The sequence below is a fragment of the Callithrix jacchus genome, chromosome 7 (genome assembly GCF_049354715.1).
Source record: "Callithrix jacchus isolate 240 chromosome 7, calJac240_pri, whole genome shotgun sequence".
NCBI lineage: Eukaryota > Metazoa > Chordata > Mammalia > Primates > Cebidae > Callithrix > Callithrix jacchus.
The window spans coordinates 144,945,729-144,971,267 of NC_133508.1; the positions used below are offsets into that span (position 1 = coordinate 144,945,729).

The 25,539-nt window shown below is 38.6% G+C and overlaps 1 protein-coding gene across 6 annotated transcripts; it reads left to right on the forward strand.

Annotated features, from left to right (window-relative positions):
• Positions 1 to 373: 373 nt before the first annotated feature.
• EXTL2 (exostosin like glycosyltransferase 2) lies at positions 374 to 23,452 on the forward strand. Of its 6 annotated transcripts, XM_078332624.1 has the most exons (8): positions 374 to 542; positions 746 to 907; positions 2,225 to 2,272; positions 2,672 to 2,724; positions 6,614 to 6,691; positions 18,039 to 18,466; positions 19,075 to 19,145; positions 21,431 to 23,452. In XM_078332624.1, exons 5-8 carry the CDS (start codon positions 6,687 to 6,689, stop codon positions 21,917 to 21,919), a joined length of 993 nt encoding a protein of 330 aa, XP_078188750.1. In that variant the 5' UTR covers positions 374 to 542; positions 746 to 907; positions 2,225 to 2,272; positions 2,672 to 2,724; positions 6,614 to 6,686; the 3' UTR covers positions 21,920 to 23,452. The 6 variants fall into 6 exon arrangements, with proteins under 6 accessions (XP_078188750.1, XP_078188749.1, XP_078188752.1 ...); XM_078332623.1 differs by lacking the exon at positions 2,225 to 2,272; XM_078332626.1 differs by lacking the exon at positions 2,225 to 2,272 and having other exon boundaries at positions 19,078 to 19,145.
• Positions 23,453 to 25,539: the final 2,087 nt, after the last annotated feature.

Sequence of the window (25,539 nt, forward strand, 5' to 3'; positions counted from 1 at the left end):
GGAAGCAGGGCGCGCGCCACCACGCCTGGCGTCAATGTCTTTCAAAATAAAGGTTGTTAAACGTACGAGGCAGGAGAATTGCCTGAACCCAGTAGGCGGAGGTTGCGGAGCCGAGATCGCGCCATTGCACTCCAGCCTGGGTAACGAGAGCGAAACTCCGTCTCAAAAAAAAAAAAAAAAAAAAAAAAAAGAAGCTTTTTACTGATAGGTCCTACGAGACGTGCATGATTTTTAGGTTTGGTTAATTCATTGTTTCCCCTACAATCTCAACCCGCGGAAACCCCGAAACTCGAATTCGTGCAGGTCCCTTTCGCTTCCAGGTCACCCCCGGGGCAGCGACCGCGGCTCTAATTCTTTTCAGAACCTCCGGGCCAGTTTCAGAAACGTGAAGGCAGAAGCTGGCGCCTCTGTTGGATGTGAGGGTGTGCGGAGCGCGGGGAGGGGAGCCCCACTGGCCTTTCCCGGGCACCCGGGGTCGACGGGAACACTCCTTCGGGCACCTTTCCGGGAAGTTGTTTGGCTGAGGGCAGGTGGTCCGTCACGTGAGTGATTAAAAGTTGTTACCTTGGAGAAGAAATGGGGGAAAGGATTGGCGTTCGGAGGTGGGCTGGAAACTACAAAACCGAGCTTCTTGGGAATGCCTTTTAGGCTAACAGGAAGTGGAGCGTCACCGAAAGGGAGGGGCGGCCACTCGGGGACTGTCCCCTGCTCCAGGCGCTCACTTTGCGGGCGGCGCTTTTTCCAGGTTGTTAATTCAGCGAATAGTGAAAGGTAGATGCAAGCTGCTTGATTTAGGAAAACAAAAACAAAAACAAAAATGAGCAAACGAGACGCCCCTTCCGTTTTTTGATAACCAAGCTGCATGGAAACGAATCGGCTGGCTCTACTGCAATCTACTGCACTCGAGGTAAGACAGCAAAATTCTCCAGTGTTAACATTTTTTTTTTTTGCAATGAGGATATATACATGGTTTGTTCTCGTTCTTGGAACTTTGTGTGCCTGCGTGGTGTAGTAATTAAGTGGTTGTATTTTTGAAAATATGTACTTACTCTACAATTTTGAAAAATGTTCATGTTAATTAAAACTGCTGTGTAAAAACAGCTAGGTATCAGAAGTAAGTTCTGAGAGGAGTATTTTATCTTTGCCTTTGTTACCGTATATTTCATTATTTTAATTTAAATGTAGAAATATTTAAAACTAGTAGCGTTTACTCTTTTTTTGGAAGGAAGTTTTTGTATTAGCAGTAGACCTTGAATCTTACTCTGCTGCACTGCTGAGGAAAAAATAATTGGGTGCAAACTAGATAGTTTAAAGATAAATAATTCTATGGTAATTGCATTTTTCTCGCAAAGTCTTTATTGGATATGATTTAACTTGGGGGACAGACGGCGAAGTACATAGAAATAAATTTTAGCAACTGATTTCCAGCATAATCCTAACTCATCAAGGTCAGCTGCATTTTGAACTTAGGTTTTGGTATTCTGTCTTTAAAAATAAATCCTATATTTTATACTGTATTGCTACAAATCAGAAATTGCTTAACTGGTTTATGGAGAAACCTAAATTACCCTTTTTCAAATAGTTCTGAAATAGGTACAAGAAACTGAAGTTTAATTTCAGTTACAGCAGTTTCCAGAGACTCCCAAATTCCCCCACTTCCTACCCCCAAATATACATGATAGGTATTCCCATGAGGACCTTCTCCTTTCAAAAAGTGACAGTGATGTCTTCACATCTTTCAGTCTTGAAGAGCATAATGACCAAATTTAAAACTAAAGACATTTTATTTGCAATATAAAAGTGTAGGTGGACACTATTTAAATCAGGAAAAGTTCTATGAGTGAAAAACGTTAGGATGTGCCTCACTTCTTTTGTCATTGTGAAATACTGTTTGTCCCATATATGTTAACTTATCTTTGTTGTCATATCAAAGTTTGTTTCATTCATTCAACAGTCATTTAATGAATGTCTACTACGTGCCAGGCTCCATGCTGGGCACTGGGGATACAAAGCCAGATAAGTCAAAGTTCTTTCCCTGGAGGAATTTTATGGAGGTGAGAAGTTGTGAAGAGAGGGGTGTTTTGACAGGCAAATCAGCCCAGTATTTTAGAACTGTGTGATGTTTAAAATTTACTCAAGGGATGCCCTTGGAGCTGTGTGGAGGGACACCTAGCAGTCAGTAAGTCTTTCTATATATACTAAGCCATTCCTTTTGCCTTTTCAGTATGTTGTATTGGAAAATCAAAAATGATTCTTCAGCTCTGTTCAAACGGTCAGTGTCTTGCAAGTCACCAATCAGAATTCTTAATTCCTTTATATGTTACAAGATTGAATACGTTTATAGGATCATAAAATAGATATACTAATGAACATTTTAAAACTAAAAAATGGATTTCTACCCTGAACTTTTAAATATGTTTTTATATCATCTCCTACCATCTAACATTAGGTTAGCTATGCAGACTCTATGGGTGGAAAAACCCGAGCTGCTCAGACATGTGATTGAGGATTCTGAGAAATGAAAGCAGAGAGAGTTAAGTGGCAGAAGCTCATCTCAGTCATGGTTCCAGCTCCTTTTGGGCAATCGTCTGCAAGAAATGAGAAAGTGCTATCTGTCCTTCCTCAGTAATCAGCCTTGGCATTTATCTGCAACCCTGTTTGCCCCTTTTAGATACTTCAAATTGAGTGCCCTGGGAACTGTTGGTGAAAAAAGGAGTTGTAAAGGTACATAAGACTACAAATTCTTATGAATCTAGAAATTGGATACAAATGCATATTGCTAACATGTTCAGATGTTTTTCTCATGTCATATATCCTCTGGTTTCAAATGTGGTGTAACATTAGGTAGTTGGGATCATGTGCATTTATTTTGCTTCTGGACCCTCGAATTAGGATTCTCTAGAGGGACAGAACTGATAGCATAGATGTATGTATGAAAGGGAGTTTATTAAGGAGAACTGACTGAAAGAATCACAACTTGAAGTTCCACAATAGGCCATCTGGAAGTTGAAGAGTAAGCCAGTAGTGGCTTAGTTGGAGTCCCAAAATCTCAAAGGTAGGGAAACCGACAGTTGGAGCCTTCAGTCTGTGGCCAAAGGCCTGAAAGCCCCTGAAAATCCACTGGTGTAAGTCCAAGAATCCAACAGTCAAATAACCTGGAGTCTGATGTTGGAGGGCAAGAAGCAACCAGCACAGGAGGAAGATGAAGCCCGGAGGACTCAGCAAGTCAGCTTCTCCCACCTTCTGCCTGCTTTTCCTTGCTGTGCTGGCAGCCGATTGGATGGTGGCCACTGGGTCTTCCTCTCATAGCCCACTGACTCAAATGTTAATCTCTGCTGGCAACACTCAGTAACACCTAGATATACCTAGAAACAATACTTTGCATCTTTTAATTCAATCAAGTGGACATTTAATATTAACCATCGCAAGTCTACCCCTTGTCAACTTAAACCCATACACATTTCTTGAAATCATACCTAATCTCCAAGTAAATGAAACTGCCTTTGCAAAAAATATAACTGAGGAAATTATGACAGTGAAAGATAGCAGATCTAACCAACTCCATCTTTCTTCAAAAGCTCTAAACTGTCCTTGTTCATTCCTTTGGAAGGAACTTAGTTTATAGTTTAAATAATAGCCCCTCCCAAAAGCTAAACTGTTCTTGTAAAAATGATTGAAAGGCCAGCAGCTACCAAGTTAAGATGAGAGGGGTTAGAATTCTAAATATTACTAGCTATTATTCCAGAGGTCATAAAATTTGCAACTTCTCTAATTACTCTTGAAGATAACATCACTATTGTGAACCTAAGATTGCCCTTTTGAGATGCCTTTTCAGGTTTTTCATTTCTCATAACTGAATGGCCCCACCTGGATGTGCCAACCAGATCTATAGCCCCCACCCTGGAGCAACATAAAAGGACGGCTTCGACTCCCTAAGATTTCATACACAAGCTAAATCAGTACCCCCAATTCACTGGCCTACTACCCACCAGATTATGCTTAAAAACTCCGATCCCTGAGTTTTACAGGAGGTTTATTTGAGTAGCAATAAAAACTCTGTTCTCCTGCACAGCCAGCTCTGCGTAGATTACTCTTTCTCTATTGAAATTCTCCGGTCTTGATAAATCCGGTCTGTCTTGGCAGCAGGCAAGGTGAACCCATTGCATGGTTACATAAAAGCAATCGTATAGTCACAATTATGCCTAACAATACAGCTATCCTTTATACAACCAGAAGCATGCTAATCCTTAACTTAAATGCTATTACATAAAGATAACAACACTTAAATGTTGATATGATGTCAATAAATGTCACATGATATGTATCATGTGATACAGAAAAAAGAGGGGAAATAAAATTAAGATATTTTCTTAGTACAAGTGTACACATGCATAAACATATTCTTAATAAAATAAGGAGGAAAACTCATGACAATTAGGGTCCTTTTTCTGCAACTGATCACGTGCTCCTAGCAGATACTGATCACTGCCTTCTTCTACTACCCTGTATTACCATTGCTTTCAGCAAGAACCTCAGCAAGTCATAGTTTTTTACTTGGTAGAGTAAATTGGTACTTCAGAGAGTGGGGCATTGCTACAAAAATACCCCAAAATGTGGAAGAGACTTTTGAACTGGGTAACAGGCAGAGGTTAGAGAAGTTTGGAGGGCTCAGAAGACAGGAAGATGTGGGGAAGTTTGGAACTTCCTAGAGACTTGTCAAATGGTTTTGACCAAAATGCTGATAGTGATGTGGACAATGAAGTCCAGGCTGATGTGGTCTCAGATGAAGATGATGAACTTATTGGGAACTGGAGCAAAGGTCACTCTTGCTATACTTTAGCAAAGAGAGTGGTGGCATTTTGCCCCTGCCCCAGAGATCTGTGAGTCTTTAAACTTGAGAGAGATGATCTGAATTTGGAACTTATGTTTAAAAGGGAAGTAGAGCGTAAAAGTTTGGAAAATTTGCAGCCTGGCTATATGGTAGAAAAGAAAAACCCATTTCTGGGGTGGAATTCAAGCCAGGTACAAAAATTTGGATAAATAACAAGGAGCCTAATGTTAATCACCAAGGCAATGGGGAAAATGTCTCCAGGGCAGGTCAGTGACCTTCACAGCAGCTTCTCCATCACAGGCCCAGAGCTGTGGGAAGGAAAAACGGTTTCATGGGTTGGGTCCAGGGCCCCACTCCTGCTCTGTGCAGCCTTAGGACTTGGTGCCCTGTGTCTCAGTCATGGCTAAAAGGGGACAAAGGCTCAGAACATTGCTTCAAAGGGTGCAAGCCCCAAGACTTGGCAGCTTATACGTGGTGTTGAGCCTATGGATGCACAGAAGTCAAGAATTAAAGTTTGGGAGCCTCTGTTTACATTTCAGAGGATGTATGAAAATGCCTGGATGTCCAGGCAGAAATTTGCTGCAAGGGTGGAGCCCTCATGGAGAATCTCTGCTAGGGCAGTGTGGAAGGGAAATGTGGGGTTGGAGCCACCACAAAAGTCCCCACTGGGGCACTGCTTAGTGGAGCTGTGAGCTGTGGTAGACCCACAGACAGCTTGTACCATGTGCCTAGAAAAGCCACAGACACTTGAACGCCAGCCCGTGAAAGCAACCAGAAGTGGGACTGTACCCTGAAAAGCTACAGGGGTAGAGCTTCCCAAGACCCTAAGGGCCCACATCTTGCATCTGCATGATATAGGTGTGAGACACAAAATCAAAGGAGATTATTTAAGGACCTTAAGATTTAATGACTCCCCTGCTGGATTTCAGACTTGCATGGACCTGTAGCCCCTTTGTTTTGGCCAATTTCTCCCATTTCGAATGGGAGCATTTTCCAGTGCCTGTACCCTCATTGTATCTTTGAAGGAACTAACTTACTTTTGATTTTACAGGCTCCTAAGCAGAAGGGGCTTGTCTTGTCTCAGATAAGACTTTGAGCTTGTACTTTTGGGTTAATGCTGGAATGAGTTAAGACTTTGGGGGACTACTGGGAAGGCATGCTTATGTTTTGAAATGAAATTTCGGAGGGGCTAGGATAGAATGCTATGGTTTGGCTGTGTCTCCACCCAAATCTCATTTTGAATTATAATCCCAATAATCACCACATGTTGTGGGAGGGACCCAGTGGGAGGTGATTAGATCATGGGGGAAGTTTCTCCCATGCTGTTCTCATGATGGTGAGTGAGTTCTCACAAGATCTGATGGTTATAAAAGTGGCTGTATTTTTCCTGTGCTTACTGACTCCTTCCTGCTGCCTTGTGAAAAAGGTGCCTGGTTCGCCTCCCACCACAATTGAAAGAGGTCTCCCTCGTCATGTGGAACGATGAGTCAATTAAATCTCCTTACTTTATAAATTACCCAGTCTCAGGTATTTCTTACAGCAGTGTGAAAACAGAGTAATACAACCCTCAATAGAAAGATGAATACCAAAATATAGCACCAACCTCACGGGGAGCCATCATCTACCTGATTGCCTAAATCTAATTTTTAGAAGACAGAATAACAAACTTCAATTTCTAAAATAACTCAAGGCTTCTGGACAATGACATTGAAAGCACTTTTTTTAAAATTTCCTGCTGACTGACAGAAACATCACAGAAAATTCTTTGATTTCTCTTAATAGTGAAAAGAGAGCCTGCTTCTGTCAATCACTGAAGCCATAAGGAAATTCTTTTAAAAAATTAAACCTCAACACAATGAGGTAAGTACAATATATTTTGGCTTTTGTTTCGTTGTTGTAAAGTACATATATATAAAATTTATCATCTTAATGGTTTTAAGTATATAGTTCAGTAGTGTGAACTGTTTCACACTATTGTGCAACCGAGCTCTGGAACTTTTGCATCTTGCAAAACTGAAACTATGTACCCACTGAGCAACAACTGTCCCATTTCTCCCTACTCCCAGTCCCTGGCAACTGCCATTCTTCTTTCCATTTCTATGAATTTGACTTCCCTAGGTACCTCATAATAAATGGGATCATCCAGTATTTGTTATTTTATGACTGCTTATTTCAATTAGCATAATGTCTTCAAGATTCATCGATATCATGGCATGTATCAGAATTCCCTAATTTGTAAAAATTGAATAATAATATTCTTTTGTACCTATGTATCACATTTTCTAGATGTATTATCCATCCCTATGTCAATTGACCTTTAGGTTGCTTCTGCCTTTTGGCGCTTGCAAATAAGGCCACAGTGAACATGGGTGAAGTACCAGTACTTTTGTCTGAGAAAAATTATTTCTTATAGAGTTGATTTTGTTTCCTTGGAAACAATAGTTCTTACTTAAGCCAAAATCTTGGACAATACTGAGATCTCTCTTAAATCTATTGAAATAGTAGTCCAGGTTATAGAATGAAGTCAATAAGTATAGAGTTGAATATTTTTGTAGACCAGAACAAAGCTGTAAATAGAGACTAGTCAGAAGACCTAGAAAATGAAAAGTGGCTCAAGTGAGAGAGTTTTGAGAGTTTGATTTGGACTTGCCACTCTTTCTGTGGCTCAGGAAAAATCATTTAATCCTATATTCTCAATCTCAGATGTCTTGTCTACACAATGGGGTGGATATGCTTTATTTTCCTTCTTTCTAAAAATTTGAAACATTATCAATATGAGGTACTCTATTGATAAGCAGGGAGAGCTCTGACAACTTTCATTAGTAATGCTCAGCTCTATGAGAGCAGGAATTGGTAAACAGGAACTGCTTACTACCATCCCTAGCACCTACAGTGTTGGGCACATGGTAAATACCTATAAATATTTGCTGACTGAAGGACCACCAGAAAGCTCACATGAAGTGGGATTGTGTCCATCTTAGGTTCAATACCTAAAAATATTGATAAGTCATAATTCATCTGTGTGAAATCCATTTCTCTTACAGAGTGATTTTGGAAATGAGTATATTGCTGAAAACCAATGTTGGATAAAAAAGAAAGGGTTCTATAGAACAGAACAGGGATCTGTTTCCTGACAAAACAGATTCAAATGAAAAGCTCCAGTATCCTGGACTGGTAAAAGTACAATAGTTGCAGATGTACTTTGTTTCCTTTTGACCCATTTCTAAAACTAATTTTGCATGGCACTGTACTGAGCTAAAAATGCTTTTCTATTTCTAGGCTTTCCTCTTAGGATGCGTTGACTCCTTGGATCCTATGAGTCATGGATATGTTCCTCTTAGGAATAGGGCCACTCTTCTCCTGCTCTAATATGTGTCCATCGGATTGGTCATCTCCAAACATCATCATCATCATTATCATCATCAATAGCTACAATTAATTGACTATTCCAGGAGATCTGTGCAAAGCTAGAAAGAACTTTTATCTAGCATAATTCAGACCTGCACAGTTTGAAAGTAGAGAAGACCTTATTGTCTACCTCAGTAGCAGATAGCTGGATTGAAGGAAGCAAGTGTTGCTTTAAAACGACTTTTGTTTAATATTTATGTTACTTCCCTGTAAATCCATGATAATAAAGCAAACTCTAGTTAATTGATAGTAGCTGCCTGAAGCATTGTTAAGAAGGAATAAGATACTTTGTATAGGAAAGAGGAAGAGGAAGACTAGAAAATGCCAGGACCGATGAGCAGCTTTTGCAATGCATAGGTTAGGATTAAGGAGGGAAATAGAAACACAAGCACTCGGTATCTGATATCCTGTTTCCAGTGCTGCTCATTCTAACCTGATTTACCTGTTAAGAAATGGCTCATTCAACCTGGCTGCCAGAAAGAAGACTTGATATTTAATGTAATCAGCACACAGATGCTTTCTTCACAGCTTGCAGTGCTAAATGACCTATTGCAGCAGCAGCAATCTATTCAAATGTGATGCTGAAGTCCATGTAGCTACTTCTCAATGTTTTAGGAATTGTTTAAGAACCGTAGTCTAAAAAGTAGAATAAGGGCAGGACGAGGCCTTCTAAATAACATGGTTTAAATTGGTTATCAATAATCGTATGTATGTGTAGCCAGTTCTGTCAATAGAAAAGCTGGATCGCTTCTTCTCTAATAACTAGTTCGTAACATAGTTGATCCAGATTGTAGTCATCTAAATGATCCATTCCTGTCACTGTAACTGGCCATAAACACAAGATCACAAGATGAACCTGTGATACTGCTTGGACCCTTTCATTATTATAAATATATTCCTATTCCTGCCTTTTCTGCTGTGTTTATTATTAACACAAAATAATTTAAATTATTTTGTTTTAGACTTGTGAAAAAAGTAAGAAGAATTAAGAAGAACTTTGTGAGAGTAGAAGAGCTCCTTAGGAAAAAGGGAGGGGAAATCGTTTAGGAAGGAGAGCATAAAATTGGTAGAAAATGAGAAGAGCTATATGGCATTTCTAAAACAACAGTGAAAAGAATGACTTTCCTGAATGTGGGTAAAACCCTGAAGTCAAAAACTCTTCCCAGAAGCTTGTATAGCACCTGGAAAAGACTTATGAAAAGTGACCTTTTCATATACCATTTCTGGCGTTTTGTATTTTACAATGAAATAAATTCTAATTTATGCTGCTTATAATTTTAATGGAGGAAGCTTACCACGGGCAATATTGAATTGAGTTGTGTGGTGTTCTGACTTAGTTTTCTTTTTCCACCAATTATCATGAAGTCTATAGTTTTTGTCACTTTCTGAACCCAAACTAAATTTTCTTTTCTCAACCAAGTTAGACTTTTTTGTCTGCTTAAATCATGTATGCCACCTGCTGGATTAGTAATATAGGTTCTGGTTATTATGACCTGCTAAACTTCCTTGGGGAAACTCATAAGGATGATATTATCCAACAAATGATGTTTTCCCCAAGGCAAATCAGCTCATTCACCAAGAGCTTTCATTTGAACAGGGATGTTCAAATATATTTTAATGCAGAATGTCTTTGAAAAGATGGGAAAAAAAAATCAGAGATCTGAGACATCTTTTATTTATCAAGTGGCTTGGCCACAGAACTGAACGTAGCAGGGGGGCCTGAGTGGTCTGTGTTTGAGGTCACATTTCATGACATATTCTCGTCACCAGATGGGTGATGACCCAGGTCTTCTGTGTAGGGGATGGTGGCTTCTGTACTGTCCAGTCTTAATTGGGGCTTAATTTGCATTTAATCTGAGTTTATTCTGTTAATGTTTCAGGCATCCATTGATGTTTAGGATAATTTAGACATAAATTTCCTCATTTTTATTCAACTATACTGTTGTGAGCACTTAGTCAAAAAATGGGACAGACACTGTTCTAGATTGATTATAAGGAATGACAGAAAGACACATTAAGACTGAAAAAACAGCTAGAGAAGAGTCCATAGTTGAAATACCAGAAAACAAGGATGAGAAACACAGTATTCAGAGTTCACTGGAACATTCGGGATGGAGAGTGGTGAGGGAAACATTTACAGGAAAGGTGATATTTGAAAGAGATTTGAGGGGCAGGGAACAGGAGTTTGTCAGATAGAAATAGAAAAGGGTTTTGTAAGTAGAGAAAATAGCATGTACCAACACATGGAGTCGTGGATTAACTCACTACATATAGGTACCATTGAGGGGAAATGTCTTTTTGGAATTTGGCACCACATGCCCCTTTGCCTCAGTTTGAACAGTGTTGGTCATCTGCATGCCATAATCCTGGTCAGAAACTGCTCATTGGTTGTACAGCTGTCTCTTCCAACTTTCTTTTTGCATGCTCTTACATGTATCAGCCTAGGTTCTGCATTGGCCTCTATATTCCACCTTGGAATGACTTTATCTCTTGACAGATGAGGCCCCTTTTCTAAGCATTCACAATTCTATATTCATCAGTTTATAGGCAAGTGCATATTCTGGAAGATGAGCCAGAGGAGAAACAATCTGTATAGTAGGAGGCAAATCTCGTAGTGAAAGGCAGAATAGTTATCATTCTTCTACCATCTGTGGCATCAAAATAAAAATGACAGCTTCTCATTGTACAATACCACGTTGCTCATTGCTTTTCTACCTATGAGTCAGAGAACATAATCTTCGTTCATGCTCTGCACTGGCATATTTGTTTTTAGCTTCTCTCTGGATAGTTATGCTTTCCAGTCTGAAGGAACTAGCCTTGAGAAAAGAATCCTTCAACAGCATTTCTTCTAGGGAATCTTGATAGATTATGTAGTAATTAACCGAATAGCAGATCTTTGGAAATTCAGATTGCCTGGTCCTTTTTAAAATGTCCATGACAGAATTTGTACTGTTGTTTAATAGACTATGTATTAATTTACTCTCTTATACTATGTCCACATTTAAGAAAATTACTTATAATTTCAAATAATGCTCTTTCAAATCTACTTCAGTTCTCAGAGATTTAAATATTACTGACATAATGACCCAGCAATTCTACTCCTAGGTAAATACCTAAGATGAATGAAACCATATGTTCACATAAAAATGTATACATGAATGTTCACAGCAGCATTATTAATAACGGCCAAAATTCGGAAACAATTCAAACGTTTATTAACTGATGAATTAAGAAAATGTGCTGTACCATATAATGGAATGTTACTTGGCAACAAATAAATGAGGTACTGATGTATACAGCATGGATGAACCTCAAAAACATTATACTAAGTAAAAGAAGCCAGATACAATGGTCCTATGTTATATGATTCCATTCATAGGAAGTGTCCCGAATAGGTAAATCCACTGAGACTGAAAATAAATAAGTGGTTTCCTGGGGCAGGGATGGAGGTCAGGGGCTAAGGGAAGTGAAAATGGGGAGTGGCTGCTAATGAGTCTCGGGTTTCTTTTTTGGGGTGTTGAAAATGTTTTAAAATTAAATTGTGGTGATGGTTGCAAAACTCTGTGATTATATTAAAACTTACTGAACTGTATACTTTAAATGGGTAAATTTTATGGTATGTGATCTCTCCTTAAAGCTACTAAAAAAAAAACTTCAATATAACAAGTATACATTTTTATATTATCTTAACGGTACCTTAGTGACAGTCTTGTGTATTAATTTTTTGACACATCCATGCGGAATTTACCATAACATAGTGGAAAGAGATGTGGACCATGCCATCAGGAGGTTTAGAGTCTTGCCCTGGTTCTCCTGCTGATTAGCCGCATGCAGCTGCAGGACCTGAGGCAAGTTCCTCATCCCTGGACCTTGCTTGAGTTCTTTATCTGTGAAACAATGGAGTTGGCTAAGGAGGGCTCTGAAGTCCCTTTCAGTTCTCTGAGTTTCTGTGTTTGTGCAATAAGTCTTGTAATTATGTAATTATTGGCGCAGTATATTTTAGTTGGTTTGTTGTATTTTTTTGTTTGTTTTTTGAGATGGGGTCCCACTCTGTCCCCAGGCAGGAGTGTAGTAATGCAACCACAGCTCACACTGCAGCAGCCTCGACCTCCTGAGCTCCAGCTATCCTCCTGCCTCAACTTCCTGAGTAGCTGGGATTTGGGGCATGCAGCGCTATAGAGGGCGATTTTTTAAAATTTATTTGTAGAGATGGAGTCTCATGACATTGCCCAGGCTGGTCTCAAGCTCTGGGGCTCAGGCAGTCTCCTGCCTTGGCCCCCTTAAGTGCTGGATTACAGATGTGAGCCACCATGCTTGGCCTCCCGGGGCAGTTGTAGAGACAGGGTTTTGTCTCTTACTGTTTGAGTCTAACTAATAGAAATAGGATTTTCAGAAGCCCCCTCTCTAGTAGTCCTCCCCATGATGTTTAAGTGTGTCTTATTAGGCAACTTATATGTAGGTGGGGATTTCTCAACTTTGGCATTATTGGTGTGTTAGGTCAGCTAATTCTTTGCCATGGGGGACTGTCCTATGCATCATAGGATATTTAGCAGCATCCCTAACATATACCCACTAGATAGCAATAGTATCTCCCCTCCAGTTGTGACGGAGACATCACCAGACTTTGCCGGATGTCCCCTGGAAAGCAAAATCATCCCCAACAGCAGTCCCGAACCTTTTTGGCACGAAGGACTTGTTTTGTGGAAGACGATTGTTCCATGGATGGGTAGGAGATGGTTTGGGGATAAAACCATTCCACCTCAGATCATCAAGCATTAAATTCTCCTAAGGAGCACGCAGCCTAGAGCCTTCACATGAGCAGGTCACAGTTCATGATAGGGTTTGCACTCCTGTGAGAATCTAATGTCACAGCTGATCTGACGGGAGGTGGAGCTCAGGTGGTAATGCTTGCTTACCCATGGCTCACCTACTGCTGTGCAGCCCAGTTCCTAACAGGCTGAGGACTAGCACTGGTGTGTAGCCTGGGGATTTGGGACCTCTGGCATAGAAGACACTAAGTAACAGTGTATTAAAATAACTAAAAGGATGTGTTCTCTATCTATAAAGAACTAACTAATTAATATGTCCAAAAAATATCATTGGGGGAGTCTTTGCTTATTTAGATAATAAGGAGAAGAGGAAGGATTTTTGTTTTGTTTTGCTGACATTTACTCTATTTATCAGTTATATTTACTGGAGTAATGGGGATGGGAGGAGGACAGAAAGGGAATAGACTAAGTGCTGTCAGATCCTTTTTGGAATGAGGCAGGATGTCAGCAAATATATACAGACATAACTTTAAAAAGGAAAAGCCAAAACCTAAAGGGAAAATTTAGGAATTGGGGGCAAGAGAACTGAGAGGTGCTTGTGTTTACTTCTTATTTCTTCCCGAGTAAGACATAGGTCATCCAGATGTGCTTTTCTCATATCTCTCATTGAGAGCTCAAAGCTGCAAATTAGATGATAGGTTCTTTCTCTAAAAGAAGAGCAGAAGAGCACTAAAAACTGTGAAATCTGTTTAGCCGTAAAGCCATGATTATTCTCCAATTTGTACTCAAGCTGCTTCTCGTGGGCCTGTGATGGAGTTGGAGACCTCAGCTCTTCTCAAAGTGCAGTGCGCCATTTGCACGACAGTCTGTAAAGTACTTGGTCTTCATACTTTACTATGCAAACGAAAACATTTACATAATTTTATTGGACTGCATTATTTAATAAATACCACATGAAATATTTACACTATGTTGCTAAAGACATAAATTATTCATATCTCCTGAGACCTTTCTGATACAGGTAAAATTAGGGGATTAGAAGCTAGCTATCTGAAAGGCAATTTCTATGATGGTACAGGGGATGAACTCCTCCTTAAATAATACATGAGAGGGAAGCAGTCACTCACGAGTGTCTTCAACAGTGTATATTTATAGTAAGCTATAGTAATTAATCTTCATTACTTTTTCTGGATTAAAACTGCGAGACAGTAAGTTTTGAGTGTCTAGAGATCAGAAATACTTCTATGTAAGTTTTAAAATATGCTATTCCTACTCTGCTGCAGAAAATGAATATAAAGATCTTAATCGTGGCATACTGCAATGCAGTTAGTCAAAATGATCCTTCACTCTCAGTACTTATAACTGGCCATTTTTATATAGAACTGAAAATATGTGTTATGGGACCTTCTTTTCATTTGTATTAAAAGGATTTTCAAGGACTTTGAACCAAGATTATTAATTCATAATGATTTGTCTTTGACCACATTAATGGTATATGCTGTTTTATATGAAAACATGGTACACTAAAGCTTTAAATTACCATCCTTGTAAAATAAACATGGAAAAGCCAAGGTTACCTTGAAAATAGTTTATTTTCTTTATACCTTAAGAGTGAGGCTATGAGAGAAGCACAAACACAAGATTGCTCTTTTTAATAGAACAAGCAGCCGAGAAAGTCCAAGAGAGATACCCTTGAAAGCACTCTGAAAAGCTTACTTTAAAGGTGACGTTACTTTTCAAATCTGAACAGCTGAAAACTGAGAGCTGCTGAATGGCAGTTATCTTCTCCTCATCCTGTGAACAAACGCTTCCTTTGCTTGCACATGTCTGAGCATACTGTCCCATCATGGAGAGTATGCCCCTGTCCTTCTTGGATTCTCTATTCCCCATTCTCATAAACTTCAAAGGAAGATGTTAAAGACTGGTATGTATGATCTCTCTACATCCTTGAACTATAGAGAGAAAACTTGCTACAATTGTAAAACACACCTCACAACATGAAGCAAGGTTACAGAAATACGATGGTCACCAACCCAACCACTGCCAAGTCTCCCCAGTGGAAAAAAAAAAAATGTTGAGTAGGTATCATTTGGAAAGGAAAATGAGATTTTGTTTGAAATAGAATATTCCAAAACTATTCTATTCAATTCCAAACTAAATTTAGAGTACAGTCTTGGGATTGCCTGTGGAATGATGGCCTAGCTTCAGTTGCCTAACTTTATCCCAAGACATGAAATCAATAGCTTAGATATTACAGTGTAAGTATACATACAGTGCACTTTTCCAAGACAAGGGGAAGTACCAAAAATGAAATATACAGGAGCAGTGTTATACCAAGAAGAGTAGCTGTTTACAGTTAGTATACTTCAGCTGTGGTTAGCAGTGAGAAGTCTTTTCCAGCTGTATTACATCTGTCTGTATTAAGCAATAGATGATAGTAACTGTTTATCATATAGCCTAAGAAGAGAAACTGTATCAGAAGTGGGGATGAGAAGGGATAGACTATGGATTAATTGAGGTCATCAAGAGTAATATCCTGTCTATTCTTTCTAAGAGATCTATTTTTTTTTCTTAAAGGTATTTTAAATACGTTGTTTAGAAACTCCTGAATGGTTTTTGTTTCCAGTCTTTTTTTTTTTTTTCCATAAGTAAATTTCTTTGAATAGTTCATTTTCCTCACTTCTGGCTTTGTACTTGAATAAGATCCAAGATATGGTGAAATGGCTATGAAGACTCAGTTGCCAAAGTCCAAAACAAGGACCATACCCAAAATGTTTCTGGTGGCTTGTGGAAGAGTAAGTAGCGTGGAGTCAGAAGCAGAAATAGCAGAAGGCTGAAAAACAGAGATAATTGAAAGCCGACAGTGCTACAGTAGGAGTCAGCAAGCATGGAAATGAAATGTTATTGGAATCCAAGGAATCAGAGTCTTAAGCATCTGTAAAACTCTGAGGCTGGGCACGGTAGCTCACGCCTGTAATCCCAGCACTTTTGGAGGCCAAGGTGGGTGGATCACCTGAGGTCAGGAGTTCAAGATCAGCCTGACCAACATGGAGAAACCCCATCTCTACTAAAAATATGAAATTAGCTGGGTGTGGTGGTACATGCCTGTAATCCCAGCTACTTGGGAGGCTGAGGCAGGAGAATGGCTTGAACCCGGGAGGCAGAGATGGCAGTGAGCCGAGATCACGCCATTGCACTCCAGCCTGGGAAACAAGAGAGAAACTCCATCTAAAACAAAACAAAACAAAAATCTGTCTGTGAGATTTAACTTCTTCTCATATAAGCGAGGGATCTGATTACACAAAAACTTTTGACCATTGGATAGCCAGACTGTACTTATCAATTTGCTCACTACTGTTCTGTGACTATCTCTGGAACACGCTTTAGGTACCCTAAGGAAGTTGAGACAGTACATAGCTGATAATAATATCTTGTGATTTGTACTGTGAGAGAGGGAGCTGCGGAAGCTCAAGGGCTATGCCTCAGTTCAACTTGGATTTAGCACCAGGCATTACACGCCCAGGCCCATGAACAGCCTGGGCTCTTGGGGCAGATTTTCCTGAAGGAAATCCTAGCACCATTACTTAAATTACTTGGTAATCTTGGGAAGGTTATTCTCTGTAAGCATTTAAACTATTAAATGGGAATAATAATAATAAATAATAAATTAGATGCAGTGGCTTCCCATCTGGCATATAGTAATAGCCAGACCCTTTAATGAGGATCAGAGGACCCACATAATCAGGCCCTTGCTTATCATTCTGATTTATTCTCTTTATGAAGAGATTCTCTTCATACCCACTACCCCAGATTATCTTTTGAATTTGTTTATTGTGCTATCTATTTCTCCCTGTCATCTCCTCTGCTACTAACAGCAGACACCTTTTCTATCTCATTAATTGCTGTATCCACAGAACCTGGAACAGTGTGGGCACAAAGTAAGTGCTCAGTAACTATCTGTTGAATGAATAAGTACATATTGTGGCATATGAAGCACATAATACAGGGACTGATAAGTAATAAACCTATCAAAATTGTTTGCTGCCTAATATATTATGGCTCTCGATATGACTTTATTTGGGAAAAAGTCTGCTACTACAGAAGTGTAAATTTGAAATTAATACATTAATAAGGGAAATATAATCCCAGTTGAAAAATAATCTCACTTCTGGAGATTTCATGATAAAGTGAGGGCAAACATTTAAATGCTTAACTCTTCCACTGTGAGGTGTGTAACATCTTTTGTCTGCAACTGCATAACAAGCAGGGTGAGAAAGGAGAAGCATATGTGATACAGCTAGCCTAGAGTTAGAACCTGTACACTGCCATTTTATGAATGACAAAACGGTTTCCATACTCCTCACAAATGAATGTTAACCTTGGCCTCTGTGAAACTGCTAAAAATGCCAAAAGGTAAAGCTACATACTTTCTCTTATCTGTAACTGCCAGAATTGCTGGCCTTTGATCACCAGTAATAGCCAGAGTAAGTACCCCTGAATAATTCCATTCTGGCGCCAAGTAACTCCTACCCAGACGATGTGTAAGCAAATGGTTATCTTAAATTCTGTAAAAGTGTCAAGCACATCCCCTAGCCCTTGGAATGTCCGGAGCTCATCACCCTCCTCTCTACCCAGGAGGTGATTTACAGCCCACCGAAATATCTGAAGACTTTCATCTCATCTCTGCTCCTTACCCCCACTCCCAAAGTGGTTTAGTGGGTCTTGTCTCTCTTCTTTTGGGACCACAGGTTGGAGAGACGTGAGTCCTCCGTGGTCGCCAGCAATAAACCCTGCAATTTGGCGTACTTTTGTCTTAGTGTTGAATTTCTGTGCTCGGTCCGATACAACACATTAAACTCTAGTTTTTAAAAATCTCTTTGGCCAGATTGCCTTATTGAGGAGGAAGGGAGAACTGAATTTGAATGAACTAAAGTAAGATTAATATCTCTCCTCATTGAAAAAAAAATATGAAAACACAGGGACTAGTAAGAATGCTGACATCCTGTATGTTGTTTCCATTTTTCCTCTAGGTGTTGCCACATCTGCAAACTTCCTGGGAGAGTAATGGGGATTCGAGTGCTTCGATTCTCGTTGGTGGTCATCCTCGTATTACTACTGGTCGCTGGCGCTTTGACCGCTTTACTTCCCACTGTCAAAGAAGACAAGATGCTCATGTTGCGTAGGGAAATAAAATCGCAGGGCAAGTCCACCCTGGACTCCTTTACTCTCATAATGCAGACGTACAACAGAACAGATCTCTTATTGAAACTTTTAAATCATTATCAGGCTGTTCCAAATCTGCACAAAGTGATTGTGGTATGGAACAATATTGGAGAGAAGACACCAGATGAATTATGGAATTCTCTAGGACCCCACCCTATCCCTGTGATCTTCAAACAACAGACAGCAAACAGGATGAGAAATAGACTCCAGGTCTTTCCTGAACTAGAAACCAGTGGTGAGTTGCAGTGGAGTTCTCAGCCTGGAAGGGCTGCTCCTATCCAGAGCTGGGGCGGGCATGGGAATTTCTGGCCTTCTGGTTGTCTTATAACTGTCTGGAGAAAAATGAAGGAAGTTACTCCTAAGAACGCACTTTGGAAAGCTTGGGGACAATTTCCAAGATGTCAAGAAGCAGTTTCCTGGTAAAGATGTTATTGTAATAAAGGATATGTTATAATTATTGCATTACAGCTGATAGTAAGATGCCATTTAGATTATGTTTAATATATTTTTTTTGCCACTCCTCTTTCCTCCCATTCCTGACAGTTTCATGAGGTTGCCATTTGCTTCAAAGAATCTTGGCTTTATTTATTTATAGGTTCAACAGTTTCTAGGATGATGGGTGATAACTACTTGATTATTTTCCCTTCAGGCAGTTATACAACCAGTTATGATACCAAAAAAACTATTTTTCTACTGGACAAATCTCCCCAAGAATACATTGCTTATTTACTTATTAGATCAGAAAATACTGCATTTGAATGATCTATGTAGACACTATTGTATTTTACTACTTTTGTTTTCATTTCCAAACTATTCAACTTCAATTTTTGTCTTTTATTTTAGCAGTGTTGATGGTAGATGATGACACACTCATCAGCACCCCAGACCTTGTTTTTGCTTTCTCAGTTTGGCAGGTAATGTTGCTGTCTCCTTTATGAAACCGCCTTTGTCAGACCTTGACTCATACTTACTCAAGGCTACATGGTTAATATAAAGGTTACCTAAAATATCGTAGATACTATTTGTCTAAAAGATGGATAAATTTGTTATAGGCTAATCAAGATTCCCTGAGCTTAGTTCAGCCAACCTGAAAGTTACGGTATCTTTTATCTAGATTTAATTTATACTTTGGTATATTTTGGGAAAAGAGCTAGAACTACTTTGCAGAGAACAATGAGGAAATGATGTGGTTTAGCAAAAACTAGAATGATGAGATATTTTGCACAGACATGTGTCTCAAATGGTAAGGGGATTTCTATGTTAATATTGTATATAACTTTTTATAAAAGGAAGTTATGTATTACCTCCACAAAATTTAATCCTGGTTCTGAGACCATTGTTTAGAAATTTTGCAGGAATAATTCTACACGTACCATTGTGGTAGGAGGGATTTGTTTTGTTTTGTTGTTTCCTAAATGCCAGGTTGAATGAGCAGGCATAAATTGCTCAGTATCCTATAAAAGCAGCTCTCTCCTACTGAGTATGTGTTAGTCACAGCTAACTTTTACCAGTTGCACTACCATTACCTGAAACCAGAACTTCATAGAAGTACTCGGAAGCCGTGTCAAATAATTAAACACTGTGCTACCCAATAAATGATCTAATTGGCACCATGGTAACTTTTTAAATTAGCTTCTTGGGATATAACAGCATTAGATATTAATGGCAAGTGGTCACAATACTCTGCAGATATCAGCATTTTTAAAACTCCAATTTTTAACTTCATGCCTAGCGTGCTGATCAACAAATTGAAATTTTTCTGTATCAGCAGTTTCTTCCAGCCCTGTAAACAAAAGCTTCTTGGGCAAAAAGTTCTAACGTAGTACTTCCATTGAAGCTTAAAAATCAATCTGTCCAAAATGTAAAAATGGAGGCAGAATGTGGGGACTGTGGTTAATTGGAACCATCTGAGTAAACTATAAATTAAAGATGGAAAAATATGATTTCAGGGTTTATTTCTAAAAATATCACAAACAATTTCAATCCATTGACCAACTTGAATTCAGTCCAACCCAAACCCTGTATAGCATAACGATCTGAGGTTTGTATGTAAGCAAGCAAGATTAGAGTAGACATTCATCTGCGTCTTTGTATTTGCCCATTACCTCCACTTGTAGTATTTTCCCTTTTCCCCCTCTAGCCAACTGTGAAATTTCTTTCATTCTCCTAGATCGTGTAAATAGCTCATCTTCTCTGAAGCCTCCCAGCCTTTATCCCCCATTCCCTGACCTCCCAGCAACACAGTTGTCATTCTACCCTCAACGTTCCCATCAGATTTACCCAGCTGCACCTAAAAACTTTCTCACAGTATTGTAATTCCTTGTTTGCATATCCATGTCATACCCCCCTCTACCCTCTCTAGACTATAAGGGCTTTGAAATAGGATTTAACTCAGCCTAATTTGCATATGTGTGTGTCCCTAGTTCTGTGTCTGTTCAATAAATGAATGAAACTCAAATTATTTATGAGAGTGAATGAAACCTTTCCACCTTGTAAGTTCTTACCTCTTTCCCATGCTTTGGTGTTTTTCTTTTGTTTGTTGATTGTTGTTTTATTTTTAGTTCCTCTCATCTACCATCTATCCTTTCATCAAAGATTCTGATGTATCTTTCTCACATATATATAATATAAACATTTATTTTATATAGATTAATATAAACATTTATTTATATTATCCCTTTTTTAAAAAACAGAAACACCCAAGCTGAAATGGGATAAAATATAACATTGTTTAAAATCAGCTGTAACTTTTATGAACATTGAGATCAGCATGAAAAAGAGATAATCACACATGTAGGTCCATAAATTTATATACTCCTAAGAGATTAGAACAAATTTTCAAAATGATCCCATTATTTCTTATCTCCTACAATAAATAGCATTCAGGCAGTCAACTTTTCTCACAGCAGAGTTTGAAGGACTGGACTCTTTGGTGACTGGAATTTGTTAATATCAGATAATGTGTGAATTAGGAGAACATTTGTAAGGGTAGAATATTTTTTTTCAGAGAAATTTGGGTTGTGATGCAATTTGACCTGTAAATGTATCAGAACATAGATTTATGAAGTTACCTGGAGTTAGATGAAAGGAAACATTGACAAATCAGTTTCGTTCTCTCTGTAATAATAAATCATTGCCTTTGCACTATGTCTTCTGTAAAAATATGTGACACTTAGTTGTTCTTTTTTCCTCTTTTCAGCAATTTCCTGATCAAATTGTAGGATTTGTTCCTAGAAAGCACGTCCCTACTTCGTCAGGTATCTACAGTTATGGAAGTTTTGAAATGCAAGCACCAGGGTCTGGAAATGGTGACCAGTACTCTATGGTGCTGATTGGAGCCTCATTCTTCAATAGCAAATATCTTGAACTCTTTCAGAGGCAACCTGCAGCTGTCCATGCTTTGATAGATGATACTCAAAACTGTGATGATATTGCCATGAATTTTATCATTGCCAAGCATATTGGGAAGACTTCAGGGATATTTGTGAAGCCTGTAAACATGGACAATTTGGAAAAAGAAACCAACAGTGGCTATTCTGGAATGTGGCATCGAGCTGAGCATGCTTTGCAGAGGTCTTTTTGTATAAATAAGCTTGTTAATATCTATGATAGCATGCCCTTAAAATACTCCAACATTATGATTTCCCAGTTTGGTTTTCCATATGCCAACTACAAAAGAAAAATGTAAAAGTGAAACAAACAAAAACAAACCTGAAAACTGCTTGGTATTTGAGTAGCTTCTCCATGCTATGTATTTTTTTAAGCAACATCATGAACTTTTATCTACTCCAGAAGTCTCTACAATAGAAAAAAAGTACAGTGCTTCTAGGATATAAAATTCACATTACTTTCGAAAGCCAAGAAGTTGGGCTTATGCAGTTAGGTCTTCTTATGAAGAGTTTTCATCCAGTGATTTTATTGTTTACATCCTGAGACTGTTCTACAGTGTCTTTGACTCCTGGCATTTGCCTTAAGGGCCTATAGCAAGCTGTTTCTAGGATCAGAAACCCAAGAGAGGCATTTCTCTGCTTTTTCACTAATGGTCAATTGTTTTAATTTGAAACCTGAAATGCCTCTTTAGCAAAAGCCTGTGGTATAGGGTAAAGCCATGTGAGAAGAGAATGGTCTCAGTCACATATGAAGAGGAAAATCTGCAGCTACCAGTGCTTTCCTTGTGTCCCTGCTAACCAGCTCCTCCAGGACTAACTCAGTGCAGCATGTTTTTGATGTAACCGTCAGTGCTTTTATTTTTGTTAAGTCTCTTGTGACTGGGACAGTTAATTTTAGTAGTGAAGAACGTCTAGGTGTTTGCTTGATTTTTGTGAACATTTACTGCACGGATCACAAAACAATATAGCTTATGTTTCTTATATGCAATTTATATGCAGCAAAGAGTAAATGTGTTACTAGATTCGGGTAGTGCATTTTGTCACTGAATCAGACTTTGCGAATGAACATTAATTCTTATGTTTTATATAATGTATGTGTTGTTTAAGAAATGTACGCAGAAAACCTTCTGAAAAAATGAGTAACAACTGGCAGAAGTTAAAACCTTTGTATGAAAGATCTTTATTGTTTGAGCATTGGTTATCTTCTGGATACTAAAGAGTTGTATTGCAAAGCCAAACACTTGCATTCACAACTTAAAAAAGAAAAGATCCAAGGTATTATTCATCATGATGAAATTTCAACTACGTGCAAAGAGGAGAAAATAAGAACCGAACAATAACAGAGGAATTCCATAAGGAATTCTATATGTCAGTTCATTGCTGAGCTGCCCACTCTCTGTTATGTGAATTAGTATCTGTGTTCCACTCATTGTCTGTGTTTAGTTCTTGTTCACAACTGGGGCAAGGAATTCTTAAGTAGGCCTCTGTTTACCACCTTTTCTTTCTCCTCCTTTCTCTCCTCTTCCTCCTTCTCTTCTTATATAATGCCAGTGTATTCTCAAAATTGTAGAGCTGTGAGAATATTAAAATAATCATGGTTAATGTTCCAATAATGAGGTCTTTGTGCATTTAGTTCAGTGTATGATGGTTTTTTTTACGTTGAAGAGTATATGTGTCTTAATGCAATCAGATTTAAAAAGAAACAAAAACAAAAAGTTAGAACCTTACTAAAAATTGATAATGTCAATTATCTGTTTTGTCCGATATTGGTAGTACTTTTTTGCCTCTTATGATTCCTCTAGCAGATAAATAAAATAAACTTTTGCCATCCATGTGTTCTGTGTTAACTAAGCAGACTCATGTTTTTGTGCTTGGTGTTCTTACACATTTCTATATATGATACTCTAGTATGTTGCTGAGAATAAGGTAGAGACATTTGTCACATTACCTGTGAAAAAATATTCCCAGATTTTATTTTTCATCTTGTATCTTTAAACTTGTCTTAAGCATCACATAGGTTAATCATATCATGGTTTCAGCTATTATAGAGCAAATAATATGAAACCAAAATGCAGTTCAGTCAATATTACAAAGACTTCTGCATTGTAGCTAGACTCCTACTAAAGCTATTTTTCCCCAAACACCTCTTTTTCTTGCCCCAAATGATCCAGAGAATTGATGCTCAGGTTGAAAACTTTGTAAGAGAAGCAATGCAGCATAGGGGGTCAATTGTACACACTCTCCCATTAGAATACTTGGGCTCAAATCCTTGCTAGACCTCTTAACTACTCAGTTTCCTCATCTGCAAAATAAGAATATCTGTCTGGGGTTTGTTTTAAGGAATAAAGGAGATAACTTGCATAAATATAGCACAGTGCCCTGCTCATTTTATATGTCCAATAAATGAAAGCTGTTGAGATGAAAGTGTCATTGATGCAAGAACAGAGTTAATCCTTCCACTCACCAGCCAGATGTTAGGAAAGCCCTAGGTCCAACAGGTGAGACGTTCAGGAAATTATTTACATTTAACTATGGGCAAGAAACCATGGCAATTTCACCTTTTTTTCATTATTTCAAATACTGGTTTTTTGTGTTTTTTTTTTTTTTGAGACAGTCTTTTTCTTCTCATTAGAGCAGTATATATTCATTCTAGCAATTTTGGCATATTCGGGAAAGCATGAAGAAATAGTTAAAAGCCCACTACCCCAATTAACAATGGCATTTTCATATGTATTCTCACAGACTTTTAGGCATATATTTTACTGGCATAGTTTGTCTGGTATTTTATTATATGAATAAACCATAATTCATGTACTCAATCATGCTACCATTTTATCTTTTTTACTATTATAAAAATATTTGGATAAGTATCTTTGCCTTGAAAAGACATCTTTGAGCATATCTATAGTTATTTCTTTAAAATCAGGTCCCACAAAGTTCAATACTTGGGTCTGTCTAGTAATGCTTGTGCTTTTAGGATTTTTGCTACGTACTGTTAAATGCTTCCAGAGGTGTTGACATGGCTACCCTATTAATACCACATCTCAGAGCATCTGTTTCTCGTATGTTTTCCCAACATTAAATATTATTTGAACAGTTCTTTTATATATTTTTTTCTGTGTATAAAATATTTCAATGGTGTTGGATTTGAGAGACTGCTCATTCATAGAATTCTGTATTGAGAAGGCTGAAAAGGTTAACAACTATCAAAACATCGGAAGCATTTGACGTGCTTCTAAAAACTTTACTCCAAGGTTGACAGTATAAACTGAAAATTTCCTAGTACCAGCAATAAACCATTTGGAAGCAATAGAAATGGCCACAGTTGTTTTCCCTGGCGAAGACCTAGGGCTTTGAAGGGATAGGTCAGGAAGGGATATCTGTGCATGCTAGAATGCACGCACATGAGAGGGTAGGAGGGACAGGGTGTGGAGTGTGGGAGAGGGAGTAGAGGATATTGCTGTTTTGGAGGACGAGTATGGAGATACTGAATCTCAAGGGTTGCTAGGAAGACCTAAATGGTGAGATTAGATCCTCTATCCCAGGCCAGCTTTTATTATTTATTGTTTTACTAGGGTGCTTTCAATCTTGTTCACTTTCTCCTTTTCTTCCTTCTTCCCCATCCCCCATTCTTCTTTCCTTTTTTCCATTCCTTGAAAGCGCTCTTAATTACAACTCAAATATTTTCAAATATATAGTTACCATAGGTGAAATGAAAAGACCATTTGATAAGCTAGAAACAGGCACTGAGTCCTGGCTTGACTTAATTTCATCTGCAAAATGGGGTTGAAAATACCTGCCCTAAGGACTCTCCCGAGTCCGTCAAGGATGGAGTCTTCATCACTCACTCAGACGTCTGGTATGAGAGCCTTTACTGCAGTGCCCGCCTGGAGCCCCCCCAGCCTCCGCACGTCCCACG